This window comes from Phacochoerus africanus, chromosome 1 (genome assembly GCF_016906955.1).
Source record: "Phacochoerus africanus isolate WHEZ1 chromosome 1, ROS_Pafr_v1, whole genome shotgun sequence".
In the NCBI taxonomy this organism is placed as follows: Eukaryota; Metazoa; Chordata; class Mammalia; order Artiodactyla; family Suidae; genus Phacochoerus; species Phacochoerus africanus.
In genome coordinates this window covers 54187047-54211657 of record NC_062544.1, presented here as the reverse complement: position 1 = coordinate 54211657, position 24611 = coordinate 54187047, and the positions used below count along the sequence as shown (strand labels likewise).

The window sequence follows — 24611 nt, the reverse complement described above, 5'->3', positions numbered from 1 at the left end:
AGGGCAGGGACCGAACCTGCAACCTCATGGTTCCTAGTCGGATCCGTTAACCACTGCGCCACGACGGGAACTCCCCAATTCATCATTTTAACCATCTTAAAAAGTGCAGTTCAGTGGCCTTAAGTATATTCACATTATTGTACAAGAATTACTACCATCCATCTCCAGAATGTTTCCATCTCCCAAACTGAAATCCATTAAACAGGAGTTCCCATTGTGGCTCAGTGGGTTGAGAGCCCGACAGTGTCTGTGAGGATGCGGGTTTGATCCTTGGCATTGATCAGTGTGTTAAGGATCTGGTGTTGTCACGAGCTATGATGCAGGTTGCAGATGTAGCTTGGATCTGGCGTTGCTGTAACTGTGACCACTGAAGCTCTGATTTGACCCATAGCCTGGGAACTTCCACATGCCTCAGGTGTGGCCATAAAAAGAAAAAAAAAAAAAAAAAAGGGAACTCATTAAACACTAGCCCCTCATATGTCCCCACCCCCATCAGTATTTAGTCTTTATGTGAAGGTAATTGATTTTAAAATATTAAAGGTACATACTGTAGGTGGGTCCTAAGAGTGTGTTTATTTGGTTAATTAAGCTATGATGATGACAGAGCTACATTCTTTTTAAATGCAAATGTATTTGATCTAGGTAATTCTACAAGTGATTTTTCACAAAGAAGTGATGATAATTTTGAGAATATACTTAAAATGCTAAAATTCCATCTTTACAAATGATTAGCAAATTAATAAAAATGCAGAGCTAATTCACATGGCTTAATCAGTGAACTTTAGTTTTGGTACATTTAGGTCAGACTTTCTCAACCCCAGCACTATTGGAGTTTGGGGCCTGGTAATTCTTTGTTGTGGGAGCCTGTCCTGTGCGTTACAAGATGTTTCATGGAATCTCTGATCTCTACTGATTAGATATAGTAGCATCCCACAGAGGTGACAACCAAAAATGTCTGTGTCTATGCATATTGCCACATGTCACTTGGGGAGCAAAATTTCCCTTAGATAGAAAGTACTTTAAAGTATTTTATTTTGGAATCATTTTAGATTTCAGAAAAGTTGCAAATATAGTTTCCATATACCCTTTACCTACCTTCCCATAATATTAACGCATGACATACCCTGACATAATTTAGTTGGTTAGAATCAAGACATTAATATTAATTAATACAGTTTTACTGACTAAACTACATCTCTATTCCTATATCACCAATTTTTCCTCAGATGTTCTTTTTTATGGTCTAGGATCTAACTTAGGATACTACCTTGTATGTATGATAATTCCATTTTAAAGAAAAATGTTTAAAGACGAAATACTTGCTACAGACATTGCTGGACAAGGCAGGACCTTGCTACTCTTTTTACCCTTTTAACTTTTTACCCTTCTTTGTTTGTGAGATTTTCCAAAACTCTTAAGTTTTCCAGAGTGAAGAAGTATTCCAGACTTTGTGCTTCTCATAAAAACATGCTCTTCAGTTGAACAACTTTTATAGCTACATCCAACAGGTAACTAGTTTAATGATGCACAAGTATAGCCACTGAATTCCACTGTAATGAAGTTGGCACAAGGTGGAAATAGCAGGGTGGTATAGACTCTTCTCATTGTAGTCAGGCATAGCCGAGGCCATGGCAAATCGTGCTCTTGTAAGCTAGACCAAGGTGTTCTCCTGTCAAATTTGGAATGATGGTTGGCTTTCCATCAGTTTGTAAAAACATAAAATAATGGAAAGGATTTTATTAATGTAAATCACCGACAGACATTTACTCACTGTCGGGGGGACACCACTTGGTAACTTACATGTAAGAGGTTGCTATAGATGTCCTTGAGTTACTGAGAGTTCTCCACACATGTAGGCTAAGGTATGGTGCTGCTTTCTGTCTTGTTATAGGCACAGTGGGCAAAGTGCAGTCCAAGCAACAATCAGTTTTTAAATCCTATCTTCTTGATGAAAGGGAGCCTACTCTATTGGCCTTAGGATCAGACCAAAGTGGACTTAAATCCTGGCTTAGCCAATTTGTTAACTAGCATGAATTCTTAGGTGTTCCTAGGAATGCTCTATTCTTTTGTTTTGTTTTAGGGCCGTACCAGCAGCAAATGGAGGTTCCCAGGCTAGGGTCGAATTGGAGCTGTAGCTGCCAGCCTACACCACAGCCATGGCCACGACAGATTCGAGGCACATCTGCGACCTACACCACAGCTCAGGGCAATGCTGGATCCTTAACCCACTGAGTGAGGCCAGGGATCGAACCCTCATCCTCATGGATGCTAGTGGCGTTCGTTAACCAGTGAGCCAAGACAGGAACTTCAGGAATGCTCTATTCTTGTAAAATGTTTTATAGCTTTTTTTTAAATTGTAATACTTTCACTGAGAACATTACAGAGCCCAATTCAACAACTAAAACAATACCTTGTTTTCTATGAAGAAGCTCTTCTTCTAATCTCTGTTACCTTTTTCTTTTAGAGGCCCCTTTGGTAAAGGAAGTGCCTAAATGTCAGCTCTGGGAGAAACTGCAGAATTCAAAATGTGTTTGTAAAATGCCCTATGAATGCGGGTAAGCGCTGTCTTTGTTCACTTCTCTCTGTTTTATTTTATTCAAAATAAATAGGATAATTCCTTAGAGGCTAGTCTCTGATAGATCGAAGGTGTTACTTTCCCAAGGTTAAAGGTCTTTGCGCTTCAATCTGGTCCATTTGCTGCCTGATTTTTGCCTAGGTCACCATTGGTGGGTTAAGCATTGTTCTAATCTGGTTAGTGAGAAAGGCTGAACACCTGCTTGAACATTGTTTGTCTGCTATATAAAATGGGGCAAAATGACAAAACTCATCTGAAGATTTAGAGCTTGAGGAGATTAGGGCTGAAATTCCCTTAAAACATAAACTCTTAAAGCAATACCAACAGAGAAAAAAGTCGCTGCTTTTCTGATTCTTGAAATATCCTTTTCTAGATTTGCATTATAAGGATACCATCCAACTTGAAATCACTCCATTGCAGAAGGATATCTGAAGTAGTTACTAAATGTCTGAGACAGATGGCACCTTACAGAGGATGGGAGGAGGTATCTTGGTGGGACGAATTATGGAAAATGTGGGCAGAGTAAAGAAAACTGCAAGCCACAGGGTGGTACTCCTGGACTGGCAGCAGCTAGGGTGTGTGGTACATCCGTGACTAAGCTGGAAGTTGTGAGAGAGGAGCATTTACAAAAGCCTGAAGATGGAGAGAGCAAGTTGAGAAGGAGCTGAGTCTCTCATTTTAGGGACCCAGAGATCCCCAGGAGTGAGCCAGGAGAATAAACACCCCCACTCACTCTCATCCCTCCAACCAATCTCCTGCCAGAGCCCCCCATTGATCAAACATCCCTGAAACTAGAGGACAAGGAAGTCTACTGATGGGATCCATATGTACCTGTTTCCCAGGCAGGGTGCAGAAGAGAGGAGGGTGAATCTGGGGAGGTAAATGTGAGATATCCAGTGGCCATCTTTAATGTCAGGAAACAAAACACAAATTTTTTGCTCAATTAAGTGGCTTTCAATTAGTATGGTCATCAAAACAGATATTTACCTCCTTGAACACTTACATTGGGTAACGATGACCATGGTGGTATCTTTTAAGAAGTAGCTTTTTGGTGGAGTTCCCGTCGTGGCGCAGTGTTTAACGAATCCGACTAGGAACCATGAGGTTGCGGGTTCGGTCCCTGCCCTTGCTCAGTGGGTTAATGATCCGGCGTTGCCGTGAGCTGTGGTGTAGGTTGCAGACGTGGCTCGGATCCCGAGTTGCTGTGGCTCTGGCGTAGGCCGGTGGCTGCAGCTCCGATTCAACCCCTAGCCTGGGAACCTCCATATGCCGCAGGAGCGGCCCAAGAAATAGCAACAACAACAAGACAAAAAAAAAAAGAAAAAAAAAGAAGTAGCTTTTTGGGAGTTCCCTTTCAGTAAAGCAGGTTACAGATCTAGTGTTGTCACTGCAGCAGCCTGGGTTGCTGCTATGGCACAGGTTTGATCCCTGGCCTGGGAACTTACACAATCGAGACACAGGCAAAAAGTAAAAACAGAACAACAACAAAAAAGAAGTAACTTCTTTTTTTTTTTGTCTTTTTGCCTTTTGTAGGGCTGCTCCCTTGGCATATGGAGGTTCCCAGGCTAGGGGTCGAATCGGAGCTGTAGCCACCGGCCTATGCCAGAGCCACAGCAGTGTGGGATCTGAGCTGAGTCTGTGACCTGCACCACAGCTCACAACAATGCCGATCCTTCACCCACTGAGCAAGGCCAGGGACTGAACCCGCAACCTCATGGTTCCTAGTCAGATTCGTTAACCACTGAGCCGCAACGGGAACTTCAAGAGGTAACTTCTTATGTGAAGGAGAACATACAACTAAATAGTATAATTGGAAATGATCAGCCCAGAATATTCTGACTGTGCTGTTATTCTTTATTAAACATTGTTTATTTTGATTCACTTTCATCCTCTTTACAACTTCTTAAATTTATTTAGTTTATCTGCAGCCTCTTGTGTATAGACATGGTAAGAGGTTTCATATCAGGTACTGATCACAAGGTAGGTGGCCTTGTAAGCTCTCTACTCTTTAGGCTGTTCTAAGTACTTTGATTTAAAGGTTAAATAAACAGGTAAAATAGAGATACAGTGATTTGTTTCTGTTACGTAAATGTCCAAGTAAATTTAGCTCTTGGTCAGAGAAGAAAACATTCCAGTTAAATATATGTAAGTGAATGTGGAGTCTGTCTACTATTCAAAAATGCCCTGTTGTCTAAGTTTTCACTATAGTAATGACTTCCTTACCCATCAGTATTAACAAATGTGGTTGTTTTTATTACTGACATTTCAAAGAGTCAGCACTATTTTAGCACCAATGCATAAGAAAAAAGTAACACATTTTATGCAAATATTTTCAGACTGCTATGTAAACATAGATACTCTAAAAATAGCATTGAAAAATAGAGTTCCTCTTCCTTGGAGGATTCAACTGTGGAAAATTTTATTATATTATATTATGGGCTCCTGGACTGGGAGGAACTACTTTTTTCTGCAGTCAAAGGTCCCTTTTGACTGCAGTCCCTCTGAGTGTTTGATCTTTGCTGATTTTCTGTCACCTTCTTTCTTGTCAATCCACCAGCCGTTGCTAGCAGATGTTGCCTTCTCTTCTAATTTGCTGCATGCTATCTGTTTTAGGTGAAACTAAATCGACACTAGATATCTAAGCTGTGAGCAAATGAAGAGCAAAATATGTTCATTTTGAAGCTGGGAGGGCAATGGGCCCTAGTAATGAAGGGCATTTGAGCTCCTCTTCCATCTTTTGGCTGTGGGTGATTATATGAGGCACTGGTCTCAGAGCCTCACCTTTCACTTCTGGTTCTCAGCTTTGAAGAATGAAAATCTTGTAAATAAAGTAGTTTTAAAAACATGTTTCAGATCTTCCTTAGACGTGTGCGCTCGAGATGAGAGAAGCAAAAGGATCCTGCGACTGACAGTTTGCAAGATGCATGTTCTCCAGTGTCAGGGTAGAAATTACACTCTTTCTGTTGGGGAGACCTGTACTCTGCCTGGCTCCGCTGAGAAAGCTTGCGGTGCATGTCCACTCTGGGAGAAATGTGATGGTAAGGTGCACTGGATCTTTGTAACTATAAAAATGCTAAAGTTACAGTAAAGTTTTCAAAAATGTGGTTTTCTAGCATAGCAGCATATCAAAACAGATCCTGGGGATAGCAAAGAATCACACTGGTCTGAGTATGAACTGCCCTCCCCGACTTCCTTCCCTGGGGAGGGGTTGGATCAAGAACCTTCTCTGATGGTCTGTGTCCTCCCAAACAACATGTTCCACCTACATGATTTTTGCTCTGTCCTTGTAGAATCTATATTACATAATCATTAAAAAAAAAAGGCCGCAAAAAAATAACATTTTTTAAAAGAGCAAAATTTATATCACATCCTTAACAGGAAATATCACTAGCCATACATATTAGGTAACTATACAAATATATACAACGAGACAAAATAAGACGGGAGCGTCTAGCCAGATGCTGCTCAAAACTTGAGTGAGGGGGTAATGCTTCTTTGTGATAAAGGGTGTTTAGCAAGCGCGAGGGGCACTTACCAAGCTGATACTTTCTCCTGGAAATAATCAGAGGATGTGAACAGGATAGAAAAGGAGGTCCTACTTTCTCAAGCTGTTGATTCCATGCTTGCTGGTGCTGTGTCCAGGAAGTACTTACAGTGATCATGACAACCAGTTTTCTTTAAGGGAGAAAAACTGGGTTGCCGGAGCCAAGTTACCACCCTCTGTTTTCCCATCTGTAAATTTGGGAGCCTGACTGAGCTATAAGGTCTCTACCTGAGATGCTTCTCAGGTTCTCCCCCTCCTGAGTGGTACCCGCCCCCGGCCCCTTCTCCTCACCCCTGTCCCTCTGCAGCAGAGATGATGACATAGTAACTCCGGCCAATTCTGGGTAACTTTCCGTTTGGCAGTCACCTTGGTCAGCTGGCCGACTTGGTTATCCTCCTTCTAGGGACACGTAGTTGATATTCCAGCCTCGCACCTTCAGCTCAAACATCTCTTTCCTCCTTTCTGGTTCGTCTTTACAAGGGTTGGGGTGGGAGTGGGGTGGGGAGACCTGAGACCGTTTGCGTTTCAGGCCCTCTCTCTCAAAGCTTCTGTTTAAGCCTCGCAGCCTGGCTCTTGGCTGAGGTCTCCGCATTTGGTCTGGGCGTTGAGGGATCATTTCGGGTTTTGGGGGACAGCACGTGGAGGACAGAACTGCCGCAGGGAAGAGCGGGTCCAACTGATAGAAAGCCTGACACCATCCTCAAAGCGTCCTCGTTTTGGGTGGAGCTTCCTTTCCTGGTCCTGCTGCTTTTCCTGGGGGTCCAGAAGTGGGGGTCGTGGATTGCATCGCGCGAGGCAGGAGCTCTCCAGTCACCGCCTCATGACTTTGGACGTGGTGCACCTTGCATCCCCCACCTCCACCACGTACCATCAAGCCTCTCTCGCTTCTTTTTCCAGCCCAAAGCAGCAAATGTGTCTGCAGAGCCGCCTCGGAGTGCGAGGAAGCGGGGTTCCACGTCTGCGTGGAGGTGAACGGCAGGGAGCAGACGATGACCGAGTGTGAGGCCGGCGTCCTAAGATGCCTAGGACTGAGCATCACTGTCACCAGCATCAGGCCCTGCGCGCCCGAAGCCCCGTAGCAACCCCGGCGCGCACAACCTGCCACGTAGACAGCTTCTCAGCACACAGGCCCCTTCTTTCTCCTCCCACTCATGTCCACTTCTCCCAGTCCCCTGCGTAAACGCAACCCCTCGTTCTCCCAAATCTAGATCCAGATTCTCTCTTTCTCCTCTTTTTTTATTTTTTATTTTTTTCATTCGTACATTTTTTTCTCTTGCAATCAGAAAAATATAGTCTTTAAAAAAAACCCCAGTAACATTACACTTTGGTTGCACTCAGTTCGTAGAGGACAGACACCCAGGCTGCATTCTTTCTTCTCTTTTTAAATGTCAGTCAGGATGAAAGATATTCATGAACCTTTGCAGGAGCTAATTGTGTATTCTTGGAAAATCGCTAACTCTTCTGGACGTTGATTTTTTTTTTTTTATCTGAAAATTAGAGGATTAGATTTGAGAAATTCGAATGCGCCATTCGGCCTTTCGGCCTATAACTCCGCCCATGGGCGGGAGCGCATTCTGCAAATAGCCTAGAGAAACAGAAAGATGACAGGGGCCGGCTTCCCTCGAGTGAAACCGAGTACCGCAAAGGGGACCGTCAATGGAGAAAGACAGACACGATTTTTCCACCTCAAGTAGTAATCTCACATTTCAACCTGTGACTCAAGCACCACACCATGGGATCCCTAATTTTACCAGAAGGTTGAATCACCCACTGTCAGAACGGAATTCGTCCAGCTGTGGTCAAGGGGGGTGCCTTCTACCTTCTCCTCTGAGAACAAACGAAATTCAGGCTTCTCCCTGGGGCTTTTCTTTAGTATGTGCCAAACACCAGACCTGTAATTTGCCCCCCTCCACCCCTCTTCTTTTGTAGGATGCATCATTCATGCCTGAGCTGTTGAATCATTGCATATTTGGGAGAACTAGATTTTTCAGGGGCTCTACAGGTAGATCCGTTTAAAGCTTTGGCCTTCTATTTACTCCCTATTCATCTTTCATCAAAACAAAATAGCAGCTGTAGGAGGTGGAATGAGTGGGCTTCAATGGAATTTGAAATGTGCTTTTATATACAAATAATATCTGTATTTTTCTGATGCTGATAAATACATTTCAACACAAATTTTGTTCAAATGATAATGATTAAAAAACTCATTAAAGATACTCTCCTTTGGAATTTTAAAATCTGTGTTATGTTAATTTTAAAGAATCTTTCCATGAAGAATGGCTAATGTGCTCTTTTTTATATTTTTCAAATTTTAAAACTACTTTATTGAGGTGTGATTGATATGTAAAGAATTGTACACATTTAATATATATAACTCTCTGAGTTTGGTGATATGTGTGCATCCGTGAAACCAGCTCACCATCAAGGCCATAAACATATCCCAAAGTTTCCTCCTACCCTCATTATTAGTATCATTATTGTGGTAAGAAAATGTAACAAGATCTTCCCTCTTAGAACGATTTAGGTATATGTTATAGTATTATTAGCTATAGGCACTGTGCTATATAGTGGATCTCTAGAACATATTTGTTTTGCATAAGTGAAACTTGATATCCTTGATATCCATCACTTCCCCAGTCTCCCCTGCCCCCAGCCCCTCAAGACCACCATTGCACTCTCTGCTTCCAAAAGTTTGACTGTTTTATTTATTTTGGCTTCCTCTGTGGCATACAGAAGTTCCCTGGCCAGCAGCGACCCAAGCCACAGCAGTGACAGTAGTGAATCTTTAACCCACTGAGCCACCAGGGAACTCCTTGACTATTTTAAATACGTCATATAAGTGAGCGCATATAGTATCTTTTTGCATCTGACTTATTTCACTTAACATAATGTCCTTCAGGTCAATCTATTTTGACACAAATGGAAGAATTAGTTTCTTTTTTTAAGGTTGTTGAATAGCATTTCATTGTATGCATATACCACATTTTCCTTATCCATTCATGTGATGAAGGACACTTAGGTTATTTCCATATCTTGGCTATAGTGAATAATGCTGCAGTGAGCATGAGAGCACAAGTATCTCTTTGAGATCCTGATTTCAATTATTTTGGATAAATATCTAGAGGTGGGATTGCTTGATTATATGATAGTTCTTTTTTTTTTTTTTGCTTTTTAGCCCCCCCCCCCACCCCATGGCATGTGGAATTTCCCAGGCTAGGGGTAGAATCAGAGCTGCAGTTGCTGGCCTCCACCATAGCCACAGCAAGACAGGGTCCTAACTGAGGGTTCTTAACCGAGACCTACACCATAGCTCACAGCAAAGCTGGATCCATAAACACTGAGCAAGGCCAGGGATAGAACCTGCACCCTCGTGGATACTAGTTGAGATCATGGCCACCGAGCCACTATGGGAACTTCCTATATGGTAATTCTATGTTTACATTTTTGAGGAACCTCTGTACTGTTTTCCATAATGTTCCAATCTGAAGTTTTAAATCCAATTTTTTATATCAAATTGTTCCTTGAGTAAAGATTCAGATGTAATATGTGGAAATTATGTATTAAATTGATTGAAAACAATAGCATTCAAATGATGTTTAATTGAGGCCAACTGCATTTGTTAAAGTTTAGTATGGATAGTAAATTTCTATCCTGGATAGATTTGGAAATGCCAGGCCTAGAGGCAGACTTAGCAACAAGGAGTTGAACAGGTAATTCATTTGGGAGGAGATATAACAGCATCCTTCCAAAATTTTCTCCTCTTGTCTTAAGCTATATGGAGTTAAATATCTACTATTTATATACCACCTCCCTCCTTTCCTAACTGATACAGAGTAAATGGTCAGTATTATCAAATGCTGTAAGAGAATGAGATCTGAACAAAAAGAAACTAGCAGATTTGGCAACAAAGAGGTTTGAGAAGGAGGTTTCACAGCGTTAGTGAAGAAGTAAGGGATGAGTGAATGGTTTTTGGAGAAGGAGGGGACCAGTGAGTGAGGTTGCAGAGATGCTGTCTTGAAACACTAAATTTCATGCCTTTTTTCTTTTCTGAACATACTTGTGCTTGACCTTTCTTCTAGTTAGACAGAGATGTTCCCAATTGTCTATGAAAGAATTAGGATCATGGCAGCAGGACAGCAAGAAGAAAGTAACTTTCAACACCAAGACTTTAACAATGTTTTGAAACTTCCAAAATAAGTTCTCAACCATCTGAAAAAGAGAAGGCTTTGAGGAAAGTTGGGAGGACTGTTTATGCCATGGAAATTGATGCAGTGAGAACAGGGGGAGTGTGAAAATGCCCCCGACTGCCCTTCCCTCTGCCTCAGACCAGGCGAGGGGCAGCTGGGTTGGGATCTAGCATTGGAGGAGAAGGCAGACTGTGCTGAAATTAAAATTATCTGGGGAGTTCCCATTGTGGTTCAGTGGTAACAAACCATACTAGTATCCATGAGGACATGGGTTTGATCCCTGGCCTCACTCAGTGGGTTAAGGATGCCTGGTTGCCATGAGCTGTTGTGGAGGTCGAAGACTCAGGCTCAGATCTGGTGTTGCTGTGACAGTGGTGTAGGCTGGCAGCTGTATTTCCAGTTCAACCCCTAGCCTGGGAACTTCCATATGCCGCAGGGTGGCCCTTAAAAGACAAAAGAAGAGAAAAAAGTCATTTGGACTTTTCAGGGGACAGAAAGAGAGGAGGGAATTGGCTGGTGTATTATCCAGCTTCAGGGAGCTCTAAGGGAGACCAACTACATCCCATGGGCCATAAGTCACAGTTTCAGGGGACACTGTAGGTCACCTGCACAGAGAAGCTGCTGTGGAATCTCCCTTCACTGCATCTGAGTGTGTCTTCTTGCGACACCCCACACATTTTCTAGTAATTGACCCACAGAAGTGCTGTTTCTTAATGCCCTGAGACTTGGCGAGCCCTGTATTTACTGCTCAATATGGAAACTCCCTCCCAGCACCAATAGTCAGGGTGCTTGTAATCCCTTTGAAACAGAGGGAAAGTTCTAGTATTTGGGTGGGGGATGTGCAGCAGCAAGCAGCATATCTGACAAATGACCTCTGGAACTGAGTTACCTAGTAACGTGTCAGGTAACTGGCTAATTCGACTGAGGGCGTCCCCTCTCAGTGGGGCAGTCATGGCTAATCTCAGCTTCATATGGGGTTAAGGAGCCACACAGAGCTCAGGTGTTGAGCAGCTGGTTTACTCCATGTTCTCCCAAACAGCGTGTTATATATCTGCACATAACTTGTTAATCACTTTTCTTTTTGGTGAAGAGGTGTGTGTGTGTGTGTGTGTGTACTGTATATATTCATCAATATATTTGGACTGTCCCCTCAGTTTATCATTTGTTCGGTATATTTTTGCTAGGCCTACTGAAATTTCTTATACCCTTTCTTCGCTCAAATACTGATTCCCCATAGGCATTTGGACTCTTTGTAAGATGAGCCTAACAGCTGGTGAAGTTGGTCATCATAAACTCGAAGATAAATGAAGATGCCATATACTTTGGGTGTTTAGGTGCATCATGTCTCTTTCTTTCTCTGAGAAGGAAAGGGGGAGGAGAGACAAGAGAAGAGAAATGAAAAAGAGAAGGGATGGGAGGAGAGAGAAAGAGAAAGAGAGAGTCGGGGAGAGAGAGAGAGAGTGATTGGAGCATTCTTATTTCGGGAGTAGCAGAACTGAGCAGTCGCATTAGTCCTGCTACTCAGCAGTCCACTGAGATTTTTCTTCCTTGATGGACTAGTTAAAGAGGATTCAATACTTTGGCTAGAAATGGAACACCCTGTTCTCTTTCAGAACACTAAGCCAGAAAGCAACCTCAGTAGGAGGCAATTTCCGTTAATATCTGAGAAACCTGAGGTATATGCATGCCTTTCAATTACCTCGGTCTTTCAGGCAGTTCACACATTTGGGGACAAGAAAGCTGATGGTCTGATAGGAGTCCCTGCTGTGACAACCAAAGCACCTACAATTTGTCTTTTTATTTATTCCTGTCAGGCAAAGCGCCAGGATTTATACTCAAAACATCAATCATGTGAAAAACTGCTTTTCCAGCTGAGGGTTAACAGGACCAGATGGGAAGACAGTCTTGTTTCAGAAGGGGTGGGCTGAAGGTGAGAAGTTGGGCAGAAGACAGAACATTAAAATGTTCTTTTGATTCACAGACTGAGGACAATTTCCTGTGAAAGGACAAATATTAAGAACTGCTCTGTTATCACGGTTTTTTCCGTGCATCCCTATGATGGGGGACTGGTACTCAGTTCCAGGGGAGGGGCTTCAGGTACATAACAGACTAACGATGCTCAAGACAGAGAAGCATTGACTGAAAGACTAAAGAAGATTTGCTGCTGAGTGAAGGTCCATTAGGCAATAATCAGCTAATCAGGTTGGCTTGGAATTCAAACAGGTCAAAGGGATTTTCTTTTTCTTTTTTTTATTTTCCCACTGTATAGCAAGGGGATCAAGTTATCCTTACATGTATACATTGCAATTACATTTTTTCCCCACCCTTTCTTCTGTTGCAACATGAGTATCTAGACAAAGTTCTCAATGCTATTCAGCAAGATCTCCTTGTAAATCTATTCTAAGTTGTGTCTGATAAGCCCAAGCTCCTGATCCCTCCCACTCCCTCCCCTCCCCCTCCCCCTCCCATCAGGCAGCCACAAGTCTCTTCTCCAAGTCCATGATTTTCTTTTCTGAGGAGATGTTCATTTGTGATGGATATTAGATTCCAGTTATAAGTGATATCCTATGGTATTTGTCTTTGTCTTTCTGGCTCATTTCACTCAGTATGAGATTCTCTAGCTCCATCCATGTTGCTGCAAATGGCATTATGTCATTCTTTTTTATGGCTGAGTAGTATTCCATTGTGTATATATACCACTTCTTCCGAATCCAAAATGATGGCCATTCTGACTGGTGTGAGGTGGTATCTCATGGTAGTTTTGATTTGCATTTCTCTTATAACCAGCGATGTTGAGCATTTTTTCATGTGTTTGCTGGCCATCTGTATATCTTCTTTGGAGAAATGTCTATTCAGGTCTTTTGCCCATTTTTCCATTGATTGATTGGCTTTTTTGCTGTTGGGTTGTATAAGTTGTTTATATATTCTAGAGATTAAGCCCTTGTCGGTTGCATCATTTGAAACTGTTTTCTCCCATTCTGTATGTTGTCTTTTTGTTTTCTTTTGGTTTCCTTTGCTGTGCAAAAGCTTTTCAGTTTGATGAGGTCCCATGGGTTTATTTGTGCTCTAATTTCGACTGCTTTAGGAGACTGACCTGAGAAAATAGTCATGATGTTGATGTCAGAGAGTGTTTTGCCTATGTTTTCTTCTAGGAGTTTGATGGTGTCCTGTCGTATAGTTAAGTCTTTCAGCCATCTTGAGTTTATTTTTGTGCATGGTGTGAGGGTGTGTTCTAGTTTCATTGCTTTGCATGCAGCTGTCCAGGTTTCCCAGCAATGCTTGCTGAATAGACTTTCTTTTTCCCATTTGGTGTTCTTGCCTCCCTTGTCAAAGATGAATTGACCATAGGTGTCAGGGTTTATTTCCGGATTCTCTCTTCTGTTCCATTGGTCTGTCTGTCTGTTTTGATACCAGTACCACACTGTTTTGATGACTGTGGCTTTGTAGTATTTCTTGAAGTCTGGGAGAGTTCTGCCTCCTGCTTGGTTTTTGTTTCTCAGGATTGCTTTGGAGATTCTGCGTCTTTTGTGGTTCCATATAAATGTTTGGATTGTTTGTTCTAGTTCTGTGAAAAATGTCATGCGTAATTTGGTAGGGATTGCATTGAATCTGTAGATTGCTTTGGGTAGTATGGCCATTTTTACAATATTGATTTTCCCAATCCAGGAACATGGAATATCTTTCCATTTCTTTACATCTTTGATTTCTTTGAATAAGTTTTATAGTTCTCGGCATATAGGTCCTTTACCTCCTTGGTCAGGTGTATTCTGAGGTATTTGATTTTGTGAGGTGCAATTTGAAAAGGTATTATATTTTTCTATTCCTTTTCCAATATTTCATTGCTGGTATACAGAAATGCAACTGACTTCTGAATGTTAATCTTATATCCTGCTACTTTGCTGAATTTATGAATCAGTTCAAGGAGTTTTGGGGTTGAGTCCTTAGGGTTTTCTATGTATAGTATCATGTCATCTGCATACAGTGACAGTTTGATCTCTTCTCTTCCTATATGGATGGCTTTTATTTCTTTTGTTTGTCTAATTGCTGTGGCTAGGACTTCCAAAACTATGTTGAAGAAAAGTGGTGAGAGTGGGCATCCCTGTCTTGTTCCCGATTTGAGTGAGAAGGCTTTCAGTTTTTCCCCATTGAGTATTATATTTGCTGTGGGTTTCTCATAAATGGCTTTGATTATATTCAGGAATGTTCCTTCTATACCCACTTTGGCGAGGGTCTTGATCATGAATGGTGGCATCATAGAATATCTTTGGGAGTATTCCTTCTTCTTCAACCTTTTGAAAGAGTTTTCAGGAGGATGGGCACCAATTCCTCTTTATATGTTTGATAGAATTCGCCTGTGAAGCCATCTGGTCCTGGACTTTTATTTGTAGGGAGTGATTTTATGACCTCTTCAATTTCATTTTAGTGATGGGTCTGTTCAGTTGGTCTGTTTCTACTTGATTCAGTTTTGGCAGGCTGTAAGGTTCTAGAAAATTGTCCATTTCTTCCAGATTGTCAAACTTGTTGCCGTATAGTTGTTCATAGTATTCTCTTATGGTTTTTGTATTTCTGCTGTATCCGTTGTGATTTCTCCTTTTTCATTTATAATTTTGGTTATTTGGGTTCTTTCCCTCCTCTTTTTAGTGAGTCTGGCCCAGGGTTTGTCCATTTTGTTCACCTTTTCAAAGAACCAGCTCTTGGTTTTATTAATTTTCTCTATTGTTTTTTGAGTCTCTATTTTATTGATTTCTTCTTTGATCTTCATAATTTCCTTCCTTCTGCTGACTTTAGGCCTTTTTTGTTCTTCTTTTTCTAATTCATTTAGGTGGAGGGTTAAGTTGTCCATTTGGGATCTTTCTTCTTTTTTGAGAAAGGCCTGTATTGCTATAAATTTCCCTCTGAGCACTGCTTTCGCAGCATCCCATAGGTTTTGGGTGGTTGTGTCTTCATTATCATTTGTTTCAAGGTAGTTTTTAATTTCCTTCTTGATTTCCTCATTGACCCATTGGTTTTTTTAGTAGCATGTTGTTTAGTCTCCATGTAGTAGGTTTTTTCTCTTTCCTTTTCCCATGGTTGGTTTCTAATTTCATGGCATTGTGGTCAGAGAAGATACTTGAGATAATTTCTATGCTCCTAAATTTATTGAGGTTAGCTTTGTGTCCCAATGTTGGACTTTGTCAAATGCTTTTTCTGCGTCTATTGAGATGATCATATGATTTTTGACTTTTTTTTTTGTTGTTGTTGTTGTTGTCGTTGCTATTTCTTGGGCCGCTCCCACTGCATAAGGAGGTTCCCAGGCTAGGGGTTGAATTGGAGCTGTAGCCACTGGCCTACCCCAGAGCCACAGCAATGGGGGATCCGAGCCGCGTCTGCAACCTACACCACAGCTCACAGCAACGCCGGATCGTTAACCCACTGAGCAAGGGCAGGGACCGAACCCTCAACCTCATGGTTCCTAGTCGGATTTGTTAACCACTGCGCCGCGACAGGAACTCCGATTTTTGACTTTTTTTGTTAATGTGGTGTATGATGCTGATTGATTTGCGTATGTTGAACCATCCTTGTGAACCTGGGATGAACCCAACCTGGTCATGGTGTATAATTTTTTTGATATGTTGTTGGATTCGGTTGGCTAAGATTTTGTTGAGAATTTTTGCATCTATATTCATCAATGATATTGGGCGATAGTTTTCTTTTTTGGTGGTATCTCTGTCTGGTTTTGGAATGAGGGTGATGGTGGCATCATAGAATGTCTTTGGGAGTATTCCTTCTTTTTCAACCTTTTGAAAGAGTTTAAGGAGGATGGGCACCAATTCTTCTTTATATGTTTGATAAAATTCACCTGTGAAGCCATCTGGTCCTGGACTTTTATTTGTGGGGAGTGATTTTATGACCTCTTCAATTTCATTTCTAGTGATCGGTCTGTTCAGTTGGTCTGTTTCTACTTGATTCAGTTTTGGCAGGCTGTAAGATTCTAGAAAATTGTCCATTTCTTCCAGATTGTCAAACTTGTTGCCATATAGTTGTTCATAGTATTCTCTTATGGTTTTTTGTATTCTGCCTGTTCCGTTGTGATTTTCTCCTTTTTCATTTATAACTTTGGTTATTTGGGTTCTTTCTCTCCTCTTTTTAGTGAGTCTGGCCAGGGGTTTGTCCATTTTGTTCACCTTTTCAAAGAACCAGCTCTTGGTTTTATTAATTTTCTCTATTGTTTTTTGAGTCTCTATTTTATTGATTTCTTCTTTGATCTTTATAATTTCCTTCCTTCTGCTGACTTTAGGCCTTTTTTGTTCTTCTTTTTCTAATTCATTTAGGTGGAGGGTTAAGTTGTCAATTTGGGATCTTTCTTCTTTTTTGAGAAAGGCCTGTATTGCTCTAAATTTCCCTCTGAGCACTGCTTTCGCAGCATCCCATAGATTTTGAGCGGTTGTGTCTTCATTATCATTTGTTTCAAGGTAGTTTTTAATTTCCTTCTTGATTTCCTCATTGACCCATTGGTTTTTTAGTAGCATGTTGTTTAGTCTCCATGCAGTAGGTTTTTTCTCTTTCCTTTTCCCATGGTTGATTTCTAATTCATGGCATTGTGGTCAGAGAAGATACTTGAGATAATTTCTATGCTCCTAAATTTATTGAGGTTAGCTTTGTGTCCCAGTATTGTGCGTCATTCTGAGAATGTTCCATGAGCATTGAGAAGAATGTGTTCTTTGCTTTTTTGGATGTAGGGTCTGAAGATATCAATGAAGTCTACTTTTCTATTGTTTCCTTTAGGATTCTGTTGCTTTATTGGTTTTCTTCTAGAGGATCTGTCCATTGATGTGAGGGGGGTATTAAGTCTCCTACATGATTGTATTATCAATCTCCCTTAAGTCTGTTAATATTTGTTGTATGTATTGGGTGCTCCTGTATTCGGGGCATATATGTTGACATAGTAACATCCTCTCTGGATGGATCCCTTAATCATTAAGAGTGTCCTCTTTGTCTTTCTTTATGTCTTTTGTTTTAAGTCTATTTTGTCTGATATGAGTGTTGCGACTCCTGCTTTTCTGTCATGTCTATTGGCGTGAAATATTTTTCCCACCCTTTCACTTTCAATCTATGATCTTTTGTCCTAAGGGAGTTTCTTGTAGGCAGCATATTGAAGGTTTTTGCCTTTTTATCCACTAGCCACTCGTGTTCTTTTGATTGGGGCATTCAGTCCTTGACATTTAAGGTGATAATTGATAGATGATTATTATTGCCATTTTGAACTCGTGTTCCAGTTGATCTATGGGCTCCATTCTTCCTTTCTTTTTTTTTTTTTTTGGTTGGATGGTCTCTGTTATTATCTGCTTGAGTGTATTTTTTTTCAATTTTTTGCAAATGCAATATTTGGTTTTGGCTTGTGGTTGCCCTGTTTTTTAAGTATGCTAACCCCTTCCCATAATTGTGTGTTTTAGCTGATGGGCCTGTAAGGTAAAACACTTCATACTTATTAAAATTAAGAAGAAAAACATACTAACAAACAAACAAAAAGGGTTATTTATTCCTAACATCCCTTGCCCACATTTTATGGTTTTGATGACTCTTTTTTTTTTTTTAATTTTATTTGTTTGAAGCATGTTCATGATTAAATCTATATGCTGGCTTATTTGAGTGACTGTCTCTGATTGCGGTTTCTCCAGTCCTAGTTCTTCCTTTCTTTTCTTTTTTTTTCTTTTTTTTTCTTCCCTTTCCTTCCTTTCTTTTTGGTTTAGAGAAGCCCTTTCAATATTCCTTTAACCTGGGTTTTGTGTTGCAGTATTCTTTAAGTTTTTGTTTGTTGGAAAAAATTTTTATTTCCCTTCTATTTTAAATGATATTCTTGCTGGAAGAGTATTTTAGGTTGCATATTTTTTCCTTTGAGCACTTTAAATATCTCTGCCATTCCCTCCTGGCCTGTAGTGTTTCTGTAGAGAAATCAGCTGATAATCTTATGGGGGTTCCCTTGTAGTAACATTCTGTTTTTCTCTTGTGCTTTAGGATCCTCTCTTATTCAGTAATTTTTGCATTTTATTATGATGTGTCTTGCTGTGGGTCTGTTTGGGTTCAGTTTGTTTGGGGCCCTCTGTGCTTTTGTATCTTGAACCCAGTATCCTTGATTTGGGAAGTTTCATCGAAATTTCTTCCAATATATTTCATCTTATCTTTTTCTACTCCTTCTGGAATTCCTATTGGCCCACTTTATATTATCCCATAGGTCTTATATTGCTTTCTAGTTTTTTGATTCGGTTTTCTGTCTGCTGACTGGATTGGGTGATTTCCATATTCTATCTTCCATATCACTGATTCGTTCTTCTGCATTATTCATTCTGGTTTTTATGCCCTTAGTTCCGTTTGCATCTCTGTAAATGAGTGTTCTAGTTTTCTTGGCTCCTCCTTATATGTTCTCGTCCTTTCTGAGGATATCAGCATTACTGTTCATATCTTCTCTTAATTCCTTCAGTATTTCACTATTTCTCTTTTGAAATCCAGGTCTGTCAGACTGCAGAGATCTGTTTCATTGTTGACTGTTTTAGGTGAGTTCTCCTGTTGGTTTGACTGGGGGTGGTTTCTCTGCTTCTTATCTTGCTTGTTGTTTTCTTCTCCTGAGGGAGTTGTACTCTCCGTGATCAGTGGTTTGCTGTACTGCCGTGGAATATTTCCTGAGGGCTGGCGTTGTTGGTCAAACTTTTTTGAGGCAGTGTGGCTTTTCTGGAGTGTTGATGGGGCTAACAGGGTTTCTTTGAAGCAAAGGAGGGCTTCCTGAGGGCAGACAGGACTGGGAGGTCCACACCACGATGGTAGCAGATTTCACTTGGTCATGCAGAGCTTGCTCTGGTGTTTTTAGGCTGTGGGGTTCTTGCAGGGGGTTGGCGGTGTTGGCAGCTGTCCTCCTGAGTGCAGCACCCCTGGGGGCTGGAGCAGCTATCTGGGTCACTGAGAACCTAAGAGGCTCTTCCCTAGGGCAGCCCAACTCAGAAGGTGGCCTGAGAATGTAGGCAGATCTTTCGCAGTCTGGCCGAGCTGTTGCAGCTTTTTGGGCTGCGGGGCTCCTCCAGGGGGCTGGTGGTGTGAGTGGCTATTCCACAGGAGTGGGGCACCCCCTGGGGGCTTGGGCGGGTAGCAGGGCCACTGAAAACCCAAGAGGCTCTTCCCCAGGGCAGCCCGACTCAGAAAGATTGTCTGAGATCTTTTCCCGACTCGGCCAGGCTTGTTGCAGCTTTTCGGGGCTGCAGGGGGTCCTGCCAGGAGCTGGCAGTCCTGTGCTGCTGATCCACTAGGGCTCGGCACCTCCTGGGGGCTTGGGTGGGTAGCAGGGCCACTGAAAACCTAAGAGGCTCCTCCCCGGGGCAGCCCGACTCAGAAAAACGTCCGAGAATTAGGCAGATCTATTACGGCCTGGCTAGGCTTGTTCTGCTTTTCTGGGCTGCAGGCCTTTTCTCAGGGGCTGATGGTGTTTGCTGCTGCTCTGCAGAAGTGTAGCCCCTCCAAAGGGCAAGCAGGCCTGTGCAGGGACAGCCCCTGCGGTGATAAGCTTCAGGCAATTGTTGAGGCCAGCCCTCCTGGAGGGCAGGCAGCCCCAGGTCCAGTGAGGCGTAGGCGGTGTAGGGGGGTGGGGTGGGGGGAGGGGATGCACTGGGAAGCACAGCTTTCTGCTAGCTAGCAGCCTGTAAGCTTGCTGTGGCGTGGGGAATATTCTATGGGGACCCACCCCTTCTTCTCTCCTCCCAGCATGGGCACAGACCAGGTCCTTCTCCCAAGTTCCCTCTGATGTGGCTTTCCACTTCCCCGCCCCTAGAGTATTGCTCCCTTTCTCTGCGACAGCTTTGTTTTCTAGTCTCCCAGGCAGTCTCTGCCCTGTCAAACTTGACAGACCGGTTTCTAGACCTCCCAAGCAGTCTCCGCTCCGCCCCGCCCCCCCCCCCAGCCCTTTCTCGGGGACTAACCTTCGGAGCAGAGCACTCGGTGCCCAGCCCCCACCCAGGCATCTCAATTTTTGGTGACTGTGCCCGTAGTTCAGATGGTCCGTTCGGTTCTTGATCGGCTTTTCAGTACTCCAAATACTGCTACACTCTTTCTGCATCTGGAGATTCCTCTGGTTCGTTTGATCTTTCCCCGAGTAGGTGACTTTCCAGGTGTGGGATCTCTTCTCCTCCTCAGTTCCCTTTTGGGAGCGCCCGTCCCCTCGGATTCACCTTCCTCACTCTCTTCTTTCTCTGTTCGCCCATAATGTCACAAACTTCTTGCGTTATTGGAGTTAGGTTCCTTGCCAGGATGGTTGTGTTCTGTGCGAGTCATTTATTCGTAGATGTGCTTTTTTTGTTGTGCTTGTGGGAGAGGGCGAGCGTGTCCCCCTACTCCTCCGCCATCTTGTCCTCCCCTGGTAGATCATCAGGAATTTTCTGTAATAGCAAGATGGAATTTTCTCATCAAAGGAAAGCTGCCATACATCCTCAGGATAAAGTGATTAACATGAAAGTGTCAGGATTGGTGCATTATTGTTGGTCCATATGCAACCCAAGTGTGCACCATGACCGTAGTGAATAAAGGACCCCAGTTGAACTCTAAGTCCAGAAACTCTCTTCTGCACAGATTCTGAGTACAGGGTAGGGACTTCTGAAGTCCGGATAAGCTCACTCATGGGAGGATTGTGGCCCCATAGGATTACATAATTTGGTAAGATGATAAGGAAATTTCCAAAGAATCTTGAGTCTCTTAAAAATGCAGTAATTGGTTTTTGTTTACCATGAACATGGTGCACAGATTCATTAAATGTGAGAGGAAGTTACCTTGAATGAGATCTGGTCCCCAAGCCTCCTAGACTGGTGAGGGTTAGGAACTAAATTTTGTGGTTCTGTGCCCCTGTTACTCAGGACGCTGACTGTATATATTTATAAGATGGCCATTTTACTTTTCCATTGTCACATAGCTGGTTAGCAGAAGACCTAATCTGGAAAAGGCTCTTCTGCCTCCTGGGGTGGTTCTCATTCTGTTTCACTCTTGTGCTGGCCCTTTACGGTCCTGTAGACTCATGACTGTTGTGTTTGAGTTGTGTCTTGCCAGGCAGGGGCAGGTTCAAAGCACTGTGTGGGAGCATTCTCTTGCTACACTCTTGTGCCCTTCCTGGTTGTAGGGGTAGCCAGATGTGATGACATACCCTTCATGGGAGACAGGGATGTCTCCACATGCTGCCCCCATACCACTTAGCCCTTGGGAATTTCACTGAGGCAGAGGCTCTCAGTTTAGTCAGAGCAGCTGCTATTTATTGCTCACTAGGTCCTATAAACACGTCATTGGTACAAGTAGTTGATGTGACATTTTGCAGAAGAGAAAGAGGATCAAGTTTCTGATGAACTAAGTTATGCCATAAATCCTGCTTGAGCATACTGTTGCATATGATCCTTTAAATACACTGTTGAATTTGATTTGCTAATATTTTGCTGAGGACTTTTGCATCTATGTTCATCAGGGATATTGGTCTGTAAGTCTTTGCTTGTGACATCCTTGTCTGGTTTTGGTGTTAGGATAATGCAGGCCTCATAAAAGGAGTTTGGAAGTACTCTTTCCTCTTCTATTTTTCAGAAGCATTTGAGAAGGATTGGTATTGATTCTACTCTAAAGGTTTGGTAGAATTCACCAGTGAAGCCACCTGGTCCTAGAGTTTTGTTTGTTGGAAGGTTTTGGATTACTGATTCAATTTCCTTGCCAATAAGTGACCTTGGCATTTCTTTTTTTTTTTTTTTTTTGTCTTTTTGCCATTTCTTGGGCCGCTCCTGCGGCATATGGGAGGTTCCCAGGCTAGGGGTCTAATCAGAGCTGTAGCCGCCAGCCTACGCCACAGCCACAACAACGCGGGATCCGAGCCGCGTCTGCAATCTACACCACAGCTCACGGCAACGCCGGATCGTTAACCCACTGAGCAAGGGCAGGGACCGAACCCGAAACCTCATGGTTCCTAGTCGGATTCGTTAACCACTGCGCCACGACGGGAACTCCCTGACATTTCTTTTTATAATAGTTCCTTAGTCCAAAAGTCTATCACTTACTGTCTGACTTCCCAGCTTATATACTATGTTAATTACATGATATAATACTAATTTATTATTTTACTACCTTTGTAAAAAAATTTTTTTTTAATTCTTTTTGTTTTTTTTTAGGGCTGCACCTGTGGCATATGGAGGTGCCCAGGCCAGGGGGTGGAATCGGAGCTACAGCTGCTGGCCTGCGCCACAGTCACATTGGATCTAAGCTGCATCTGCGACCTACACTGCAACTCACAGCAATGCTGGATCCCCGACCCACTGAGTGAGGCCAGGGATCGAACCTACATCCTCATGAATACAAGTCAGGTTTGTTACTGCTGAGCCACAGTGGGAACGCCCTATTTCACTACTTTGATCAAAACCTTCTTTTGATTACCCAGTGTCTTTCAGATAAAGTGTAACTTGTTATTCAATATTTGGCCCTTTGCTCTTTAGCAATCTTTACTTCAAAATAACACCTTTTTGCTATGGTCATGGGGCTCCATTCTATCTTCTATAGAAAGTTACAGGCTAGAAAATGGCCTCAAAAGCCTGACTACCCCCATTCAGAGGCCTGGCACGTTCTCACTATTCCAGCTTTAAGCAGAGCCTCTAAGGGTTGGATGTGGGGTCATTAATAATTTTCTTATAATTCAATTGGAATCAGGGTAAAGACAAATTTCAACTACTCCCTACTTTCTCAGAAAAATTGAAAAAGTTCTGGTTAACCTGTCCTTCAGCAATTCTCTAAGTTTCTTATTTTTAAAATAGAGCCTCTTTTTGACCACTGTGCGGTTGAGGTGTTAGGGCATTGGTTAATTTAATCTGCAGGATTTACCTCAGAATAGTTGGAGGAAATGGTAGGTAATGTAGAAGGACTTCTTATCTTGTGTTTTGCAGTGGCTCCCAAATTGAAAAAGAAGCTCTTGGACACATATATTTAGAAAACTGTGTTCTCCAAATTTATCTTGCTTTCAGGTAAATACATAATTCAATAAATAAAAACCGGGACAGTGTGTCCAGAAGGAATACAAATAAGTGAAAGTGTTTGGTGGAGAAATAAAGTTTGACAAAGAGGGGTAAGAAGCAAAGGCCATTTCTTAGGTCATGACTTTGATGATTTATGTCCATACACAGATACACACACACACATACAGACACACATACGAACATTTTTGTGATGAAATCCCACTGTCCTTCCCTCATGTTGCTCCTGACTCTACCCATATTTTCTATTGTCTCAGTTTTCAGGATATCTGCAATAAATTAGAAAGATTCCAATGAATAATAATTCCCAGACTGCAGCTGTAGAAAATCTCAAAAATCTTCTGTCAGGGACATAGACCAAAGCTCCCAGTTAACTCACAGGCGGCTACCATGTCTGCCATGTCTGACTGACTCGAATTTTCTAGCTCTGTACCTGGTAATGGTGGCGTTGGGGATGAAATCAAGTAATTGCAAAAACACCGTTAGCAAATCTTGGCTATAGTCTTGAAGTCTCTTGAGGGCTCCAGAAGAAGTGCCTAGGCTTATATTTTATCTCTTAAAACTATGGTGGTGCAGGGACAATCCCGATTGAGTAATTCGCCCCATCCCCCCACCCAGCACCCCTCCCCTACCCTCCTCCCAGGTTTCTTTCTCTGGAGGCCTATTTCTTTTTTTCCCATCAGTGAGTTTTTCTTTTTCTCTTTTCTGGTAAAACTGACTTCTTAGCAGGGTCAGCCAAGCTAAACGTTCCTGATTTACCAGCAGAACACTGCCTCTCATTGTTGGGTTAAAGGGCAGAGTGCTGGATTGCAAAATAATGTGATTCAGAGTGCTTCAAAGTAGCACTGGTCCATTAAGCATTCAGTGAACATTAAGGACTCTCTATCCTAAAGTAAACACAAGTTGAAAAATGATTACATGTGCAAAAGATAGTGAGGCAAACAACAGGAGTAAGATGAAAACACAAACATGTAATTTCTCCAAGAGTACTTGACCATACATTTCCTCTGTGACTCTGTTTCCCTGAGACCCTTGAGAAGTTTTCTCTCCTGAGTAACATATATGTGTTTGAACCATGAAGACGAACCATGGGGGTCGGAGGCGGTGGGCATAGGAGGACTGACAGGAAAGAGAGGCACCAAGGGGGGCCGGAGGCCATTCTCTGAGAGTGAACAGTAGTATTTGGGAGGGATTAATAGACATAGTTATTGGGGAGACCAAATAGATCTAAATTGCTCCTATCACACAGCCTGACTGTGGCTTATTCTTACTATGTTAGAGCAAATAAGAGGCTTCGGCGG

At 42.4% G+C, this 24611-nt stretch overlaps 1 protein-coding gene across 1 annotated transcript in view; it reads left to right on the top strand.

Moving 5' to 3' along the window:
• Window positions 1-8356, top strand: part of C7 (complement C7) — a 60147-nt gene extending 51791 nt beyond the window's left edge. The window contains exons 16-18 of the mRNA XM_047766486.1: window positions 2465-2555; window positions 5429-5613; window positions 7017-8356. Coding sequence (XP_047622442.1) covers window positions 2465-2555; window positions 5429-5613; window positions 7017-7198 — 458 coding nt within the window. The 3' untranslated portion in view covers window positions 7199-8356. The remainder of the gene's footprint in view (window positions 1-2464; window positions 2556-5428; window positions 5614-7016) is intronic.
• The last annotated feature ends 16255 nt before the right edge of the window (window positions 8357-24611 follow it).